Source organism: Urocitellus parryii, chromosome 4 (genome assembly GCF_045843805.1).
Source record: "Urocitellus parryii isolate mUroPar1 chromosome 4, mUroPar1.hap1, whole genome shotgun sequence".
NCBI lineage: Eukaryota > Metazoa > Chordata > Mammalia > Rodentia > Sciuridae > Urocitellus > Urocitellus parryii.
The window spans coordinates 56,738,167-56,746,629 of record NC_135534.1 but is presented as its reverse complement, the minus strand read 5'-3'; the positions used below and the strand labels follow the sequence as shown (position 1 = coordinate 56,746,629).

Below are 8,463 nucleotides of genomic sequence, written 5' to 3'. Positions count from 1 at the left end.
TCATCCAGGAGCCTTATCCAGGCTGCCATTCCCCTCTACCACATATCTTGGGGCAAAAACCTACAACACCAAGGAAGAGTGAAATTCCCAGAAACTCCCAGAGTGCCCTGGAGAAAACCCCAAAGGAAAGGAACAGGAAGTGTTAAGGCCTGGGAGCTGCGGACAGAGACCAGGGAAATAGACCCAGCTTCACCCCACCCCACCAGCCCCAGGGTCCACCACTTGAGCCCTTGGTTTACCAACTCACTTGGGTCCCAAGGATGCACATAGCGTGATGTAGAAATTCCTTGTGCAGCCCTGGTTATAAGGGTTATCGTGCTGGAGGGAGATGAAGAAGGGAACAGGAGCTCAGAATCAGCAGGACTCGGCAAGGCCATCTCCCAGTGACCCTTGCTAAGTTGGTCAGCTAAGCCAGGGCTCAACCTGGGCCCGTGGCAAGGCTCTAAGAGTGACCCAGGGCCTCCTGCCTTCCCAGGCTCCTAGGAAGAGTGACCTTCCTCAACCCACTTGTGAGCAGCTCTCCACAGACAGTGCTGACCCAGCACCCACCTCTCCTGCCTTCTCAGGGCTCCTCATCCCCTTGTGCCTCCCTTTGCAGGATCCTTGCTCTGTCTCTATTGGACACACCTGTCCTCTCACCTCATCCTTCCAGGTACCTTTTAAGATCTTTCTAGTGCTGTTCTGCTCAACTGATCCAAAGATGGTGTCACCACTTTACTCTCTTACCTCTCATTTTTTTCTAAAAATCTACCTTCATTGAATTTCACTATCTGGGAGGCCAGTGGCAGCAGGGGATGGCCAGACATATTTCCCTAGTCAAAAATCAGATTTTCCAGGAAAATCTGAGCTGAAGACCTTCAGTACACAAAGCAGGAAAGGTCAAGCTCAAAGGTCATGTCTTTCCTGGACACTGAGTGGCTTCTCCTCTCCATTATTCTACTTTCTCTTTCCCCTGAGTCCATCCGTCAGCCTTGACCCCTCCTCCTTCCAGACCAGGTTGAGTTTCACCCCAACTTCATGAGCTTTAGGTAGCAAAAACTCTGTTATAATGGCAAGTGGCTCAGCAGCACTTCTATCTACACCAACTCTCCGATGGCCTATGCATGAAGAATTTCATCTTCAAACACTCTTCTCCACCAGAAGGAAAGATGATTCCACATCAGAACAGCTCTGGAATATGTCCAAAAAGCAACATGAATCATTGTACTCTATGAGGTTCTGCCTCCTTTAAGGTGTTCACAGCACTTAAGAAATGAGTATACCACCAGGTGCAGTGGTGCACACCTGGAATCCCAGGGACTTGGGATTCTGGGGCTGGAGGATCGCAAGTTCAAGGCCAGCCTCAACAACTTAGCAAGGCCCTCAACAATTTAGTGACACCCTATCTCAAAACAAAATATAGCAAGAATTAGGGATGCAACTTTGGTGGTAAAGCACCCCTGGGTTCAATCCCTAGTACCAGAAGAAATAAATTAATTAATGGCAGAGTATTAAAAAAAATCACAGAATTTTGAAACTTAGAGAAAGAATGTTTGATTAGATATATATCATGTATAGAAAATACTGATTGTACATAAAGTATAGAAAATGCTTCAGGAATGATAGTTAATAAATATCTAAGAACTGAGCAGTAAATTTGAATACCTTCCTCCCCCCACATGGAACCCTATCACACACAACTAGAATCCAACAGCTCTGAGGCACCCAGACCAGCCTCTCTCACTGGCTCCACTCCTGGGGCTCCTGCTCCAATTCTGTGTCTCAAACACCCTCACACTCCACAGGACCCAAATCCAGCAGCATCTTCTGGCCGCATTTTCTGCCCAACTTCCTGCTGCCTCTCCTTCTTCCCCTTATCTTGGGGGATCAGGGCACCAGGCTTCTCTCTGTTCCTTTCTCTCTTTCCTTCTATCCCCAAATGTTGATTCTTCTGTTTGTTGGTTCACTCATTTATTCAGATTTCTTTTCTCTGTGTGCTGGGGATTAAAAAATTCAAGGCCTTGCACATGCTAAGTACACACTCTACCACGGAGATGCACCCTCAGCCAGAAATATTTTAGGGCATCAAAAATGCTTCTGTCCAACCAGGCACAGTGGCACACACCTGTAATCCCAGTGACTTGGGACACTGAGGCAGGTTTGAGACCAGCCTCAGCAACAGTGAGACCTCAGCAACAGTGAGACCCTGATTTACAATAAAAAGTAGCAGGGACTGGGGATATAGCTCAGTGGTAAAGTGCCCCTGGGTTCAATACCGAGTAGCAAAAAAATAAAGAACAGTCACTGCACTGGGGATGGAAAGCACCCTGCAAACAGCATGGCCAGACTACTTTCAGTGGTGAGGGCAGCTGCAACATGAGGCCCTGAGCACCATGGGGAGTGGCCCAGGTAGAGCAGAGAGAACCATGTAGGCAACCCAGATCACAGCACCCAGGTGCATGCAAAGGAGAAGCCCAGAGAGTTAAGTGCTGAGACAGTTACTTCTGGTTTCAGAAGCTGTGTCCAGTTCAGAAAGAGTAGTCTGAAGATGTGTGCTGGCTTTGGCCATTAATGAGAGCATCATCCTGACAGCAAGGTCTGGGCTGACCTGGCCCAAGAAGTGAAGGGGGAGCTAGTGAACAAGGTCAACTCTTTCAGGAAATAAGGCCCAGAAGGTACAACTGGTGGAGTGGAGGCCTGGGATATTAAGGGTGAGACTTGTATGGCTTTTAAGATGAGGCACAAACATGTGTAGATGACCATGGGAAGGAATGGTAGTAATAGTAACAGCAGCACATAGGGCACTTTCTGGTACCAACCACTGTTCTATGTGGTTTACCTGAATTAACCCACAATTCCCTGTTTTACAGATAGGGAAATTGAGTGACCAGGGGCTAAGTAGCATACCCAAGGGTCTCCCTGCTGGTCAGTTCTAGAGCTGTGATTTGAACTTATGTGGTCTTCACCAGAGTCTTTGCCACCAACCACCAAGCAAGTAACTCTAGGAGGAGTTGAAGTCAGGGAATGGAGTATGGTGGGAATGAAAGTTGGAACATGGGATCAGTGCCTGAAATTAGTGCTGCCAATTACAGAAAGGAGCCCTATCTGTTGAATCTTAGAGTGCAGACCACATTTAGGTCCCTTGAGACCTGGGGATCCTGGACTTGGAGGGCCTCATTCTGAGCAGAGGAGGAAGGGCAATGGCCTATGGCCTGACCTGGGGCTGGAAAAACCACAGGATGGAGGAAGGGAAAAGGCTGCCAGGCAAACTCAATGATGGAGTGAAGCTGGAGAGAGAAGACAGGCAGACCACAGGGCTGAGGAATAAGGGCCAAGCACAGGAGTCACAGGTGGGAGGGAACCACATATAGCAGTGGTGGGGGGCTGACCCAAAGGATGGGAGGTGATGAGCAGAGGCTCCTCTGTCTTTTCAGCTGTCTTGGGGTCTGTAGCTTCCCCTCCCCCACTGATGCTGCCCACCAGTCTTGCTGAAAGAGCCTTTAGTCAAGTGAATGCCATACTAAAGGAATCCCATGGCAGAGATGCCCACTCCTATCATACCTCGTGGATGCTCAAAGAAAAAGCAATAAAGACACACAGATGGGAAAGAAAGCAATAAAACTGTTCCTCACATAGGACATGAGGTTCCATTCAGAGTGAACAACAATGAATGCTGGGGAGGAAGCTCAGTGGCTGAGCACCCGATTCGATCTCCAGTACTGGAAAAACAGCAACACTAAGGACTCCTGCTCTATGGAAGATGCTGTGAAGAAAATGAAATGACAAGCCATGAATTGCAAAAAAAGATTTGCAAAACATAGATCTCAATCCAGTATAGAGAACTCCTGAAACTCAGTAAGAAAACAACACATTTAAAAAAAAAAATGGGCAAAAAGATTGGAGCAAACACTTCACCAACAATATACCCATGGCTGAGAAAACATGAAAATATGCTCAACATTGTTAGTCATTAGGAAAATACAGACTGGAGACCTAATGAGATACCACTACTCATTTATTAGGCTAAAATTTGAAAACAAAAAAAGAATAGTAACAAATGACAGTGTCAAAATCTAGTGAGGATGTGGAGCAACTGGAATTCTCATTCATTATTGGTAGAAAGTAGAAACGGTACAGTTGTTTCCTAACAAGTCACACATGTTTACCTTATGACTCAGCAATGCCACCCTTAACAATTTACCCAAACAGAAATGAAAACTTATGTCCACATGTCTATGCACCAATGGTTGTTGTAGCAGCTTTATTTATAACTGCCCAAAACTGGCTGGGCACAGTTCCCCATGCCTGTAATGGCTTGGGAGGCTAAGGCAAGAGGGTGGCAAGTTCAAAGCCTCAGTAACTTAGTAATTTAGCAAGGCATTAAGCAACTTAGTAAGACTCTTTTTCAAAATTTTAAAAATTTTTCAAAAAGAAAACATATGGATGCTGGTGGTGGAGTGGGGTGAGGCTGGGATTGTTGCTCAGTGGTTAAGCACCTCTGGGTTCAATCCCTGGTACAAATAATAATAATAATAATAATAAACCAACAAAAATACTGCCAAAATCTAGATGCAAAGTAAAAATCCTTCAATTGGTGAATGTAAAAGTAATCTGTAGGGAAATACAATACTACACAGAAACAAAAGACAATAAACTACTGATCTGAGCAACTACATAGATGAATCTCAAATGTATCATGCTCAGTGAATGAAGCCAGACTAGAAAGCCCACAACGCCATTTATGCATGATTCTGAAAAAAGAAAAACCACAAGGACCCAGGGAGAGAAAATGACAACAAGAGATGAAAGGATTTTCTGAGGTAATGAAACTGGCTAACCTTGATCTTGGTGGAGAGTACATGATGTCATTTGTCAAAATCCCTAACTATAGGCTAAAAAGGGTGAATTTTACTGTTTGTAATTACCCGTCAAAAAATGACATTTTTACAAAATTTTACCATGGCTCCCAGGTTTCCACTTCTTCAAAACGAAATTCCATGCTTGGCTTTCTGGGCCTTTCTAATCTTGACTCCCATGGAGTCAACCTCATTGCCCATGCCACCTTGTGCTTGAACTAGCTCCGTTTCTTCATCATTCTGTTAACACCCTGTTTTTGGATTTCTGAGCCTTTCTGCAAAATTGTACCTCTCACAGTCAATGCCCTCCTGTCTGCCTCTCCAAAAGCACACGTAGGACACAGAGAGTGGCATGTTCTACTCTGCAGCGTAGAGTAAACTCCCAGTTTCTTCCAGTCTGCTACACGGCTCAGGACTGACCCCTCGCACAGAGTGTTCCCGGTGTCTCTGGTGTTATTCTGATGGCAGGTTGCTTATCAACACAAGTGCATGATGTACTTACCTCTATACCCATCCCTTAAATAACTGCCACCTACCACACCCAGCACACAGTAGGCTTTCAATGCAATGCACCCAGGAGGGAGAATGGCCACCAAGATCCAGCATATAGAGATATCTGAGCTGCATCTTTAGGGGTGGGTATGGAAGAACTCATGAGGCACCATCAGGGCCAAGGGCAGTGGAGAATGCGCACAAAGTGCCTAATTCCAGAGGTGCAAGATGCCTCCACACAGCCAGGGGCACACGCACTCAGACCACTTACCTGATCCTCATAGGGTCGCCTGGCAGTGCCCACCGCCACTGCCTTGATTAACAATTGCAGGATGAGAGGGAGCAGGAGGGCCCCAGCGGGTAGAGCCACTAGGATGCTGTGCACAGGCTAAGAAGGGAAGCCATGGAAGAGCTCCTCCCTGGCCCCGCCTTTCAACGCGACTCCTCCCTCCCTCCCTCCTGCCCCAGCTAGCACAACCCACCAGCTCTCCCTCCCTGGACTGGACAGTTAGTCCAGTACACCCAAGGGAAACCTCACTCCACCACACTGTCCTCCCACCTTTCCCTTTCCAACTTTCAGTACCCTACTCTGTGCCCCCCTAGATTCTTAACTCCACAGGCATCCTACCCCGCCTATCTCCCTGACCCCACTGGCTTTCCACATGTCCTTCACAGGTCCTCTCAAGTGACTTCTCCCTCTAGCCCCGCCCACGTCAGCCCCTCCCCCGTCACCACGCCCTTCCTGGGATGTTTGCCCCTCCCTCCCCACCACACCAGCTCTTCCCAGTGTGGGCCCTTGGGACTGTGTGGATACGTCATGGTCATGGTTTGGTCCAGAAACGCCATGTGCCTCCTGCGTGAGATGAAAAGCACGCAGGTGGCCAGCACACTACCCAGATAGAGGCACAGGGACACGAGGAGTAGCAGGTAGAGCCGGATGTTTCGGTGCCCCACACAGTTATTCACCCAACTGCAATGGTGGTCGAACTCCTAGGAGAGAGGAATGAGGACTCAGGGTCCCGTTCCGACTGGCCTCCATCGCCCCCTAATCCTGAGGCCCATCACCCCCTATTCCCAACGTAGCCCTCTAGGCCACCTGCTCTTGGCCCTACATACGGGTTCCCATCTCAGGGAGAACCTGGCATTTCCATGGTTAGAGCACAGTTAGGACCCCATGGCTCATCAGGTCACCTGTCCTGCGTGAGGTCTTTAGAGACAAAACCTGCCTGGTGTTACTTGGAGCAGGATGGATAAGGATGAAAAGAAACACCCTTGCCCTACCAGCTGTCTGCACTTGTGAACCCGAGCAGGGTGTGGGCACATCAGAGAAATGCACTCAGAACCCAGGAAACCCTCCAACTGGGACACCCAGACCAAGACAGGCAAAGATTCCCAGGACAGGGCAGCAGTCAGCCTAAAGGGCTGGGGATCTAGTATCAGCAAGCCAGGAGAGGGGACAGTCACTGCTTTTCCTCCCCCTGACTCCACCAGGCTCAGCACAGAGGGGATGCCCTTTGCATGTCAGTACCTGTGCAAGCAAGGCCAGCCTCCCTGGACAGGTGTAGACACTGAGGTGTCGGCGTCTATATGCCACTAGAAGCAGTTTGGGAAGATGGTCTCATACCCACCCCTGGCCCACCCATGTCATGAGGTTCCTGGTCCTGGCCAGGTGCCCGGGGACGGGTTGGTGAATGGACAGGGAGGAGGAACACTCACTTCCACACAGATGTCACAACTTTCGCAGTGGAAGGTTCGAGGCAGGCGGTGAAAATTACAGGTGGGACACCACGGCATGTCATATAACCTGCCATTCACTCGTGCCATGTACGGTGCCTCAGGGTCCTGCTCGAAGGCGCCTGCAAGGGAAGAGGTTTGGGCAGTGGAGGAGGCCCTGGTATCACTCTGATGCTCGGGGCAGCCCCATAGCATCACTGGGCAACAAGAAGGTGGGGAGGAGGAGGGCAGGGGAATCCCGGTCCCTGTTGAGCAAGCTGACCACTCAGATGGGCGGACAGAGAGAAGGGCTTTCCAGCCACAAGAGCTCTACGTGGAGCTCCCCACTTTGGAATAGTGATCAGTGCTTGGAGTCGGGTGTGAAATGGGAAGGAGGAAGGGAGAACTGCGTGGTTGGAAGAGCCTGCTGCCTCTCTTGCCGGGTCCTCCCTTCTAAAGCAACTGGAAAACCTCCAGGATTCTGTTTTTTCACACTTCAGTGGCTTGGGAAATGAAGTGCCAGGGCCCAAGTAATGATAACAGGGTAAGAAGGGATCCTGAGGCCACAGGTAGGGGGGTCAGCCCTTTAGAAATGGCCCCTGTCGGCACCAGCCCTTGGGGTGCCACCTCCCTCTCCCAGGGGTCTGAGGCCTTACCTCTGTGTAAGATGCCTGGATCTGAAATGTTCATGGAAATGAGGCTATATAAACTGAGTAGGCAGAGAAGGCCTGAGGCCACTGGAAAGACCCACTCTCCATTTTGCACCAGTGCTCGGCATCTGAAACCAGGGCCAGACTCAGTTCTAGTCGGGGGCAACCCGGAGCCTCCATGAGGCTTAAGGAGACAGACCCCATTCCCTCCACCAAGTGTCACCAGCATTACCAGCCTCCCACAGTCCTCCCAAAGCCTCAGGCTCCCCACATCGCTGTGCTTCTCACTAAATATCCTCCTTCCCCTCCTGGCCTCCCTCCTCCTCCCTGCCTCTGCACTCTCACTGTCTATTTCTCATCTGTCTCTTGGTGAGAAACCCAACAGCTGGCTCAGAGACTCACGTGAAAGTGAAGAATATGGTGCTCAGAGACACCAGGGCTGCTCCAGTCACACAAGCCCAAAGGCTCGAGAAAAGCCAGGATCTGGCTGGGGGTTGGGGTGGGGACAATAAGTCGTCTGATACAGTCATGCTTCGCTGCCTGCTCTCAAACAAATGAGAGCCAACCGCTCCTTCTCCTGGGTTGGCACCCAGAGTACCATGACTACAAGTGTGACATCAGAGGGGTTCCGGAATGGGGGCTCTGGCTGCTTCCAGTGCCCTCTGCCCTCAACCCTCTTCTGCCCTCACATACACACTTGTAGACTGGGACATCCTGCTCTTACACGGGTGGCTTTGTTGGAGCTTGTGAGCATGGGATGTAGTTTGTCCCCC

General features: G+C 49.7%; 1 protein-coding gene across 1 annotated transcript; it reads right to left on the bottom strand.

Annotated features, from left to right (window-relative positions):
- On the bottom strand, positions 1–8,220 carry LOC144254250 (palmitoyltransferase ZDHHC19-like). The gene is made up of 6 exons (XM_077797266.1): positions 8,093–8,220; positions 7,697–7,818; positions 7,044–7,183; positions 6,142–6,317; positions 5,599–5,704; positions 1–60 (listed from the first exon to the last, which is right to left on the bottom strand). Exons 1-6 carry the CDS (start codon positions 8,218–8,220, stop codon positions 1–3), a joined length of 732 nt encoding a protein of 243 aa, XP_077653392.1.
- Positions 8,221–8,463: the final 243 nt, after the last annotated feature.

Bases quoted from the DNA above. Each gene is read 5' to 3' on its own strand.
- LOC144254250 (XM_077797266.1), bottom strand. From the start codon at position 8,220: ATGACTGTATCAGACGACTTATTGTCCCCACCCCAACCCCCAGCCAGA. The intron at 7,819-8,092 runs GTGAGTCTCTGA...CCCTGGTTTCAG, and splicing joins ACCATATTCTTCACTTTCAC to ATGCCGAGCACTGGTGCAAA. The intron at 61-5,598 runs GTAAGTGGTCTG...TTGGTGTTGTAG, and splicing joins GGCGACCCTATGAGGATCAG to GTTTTTGCCCCAAGATATGT.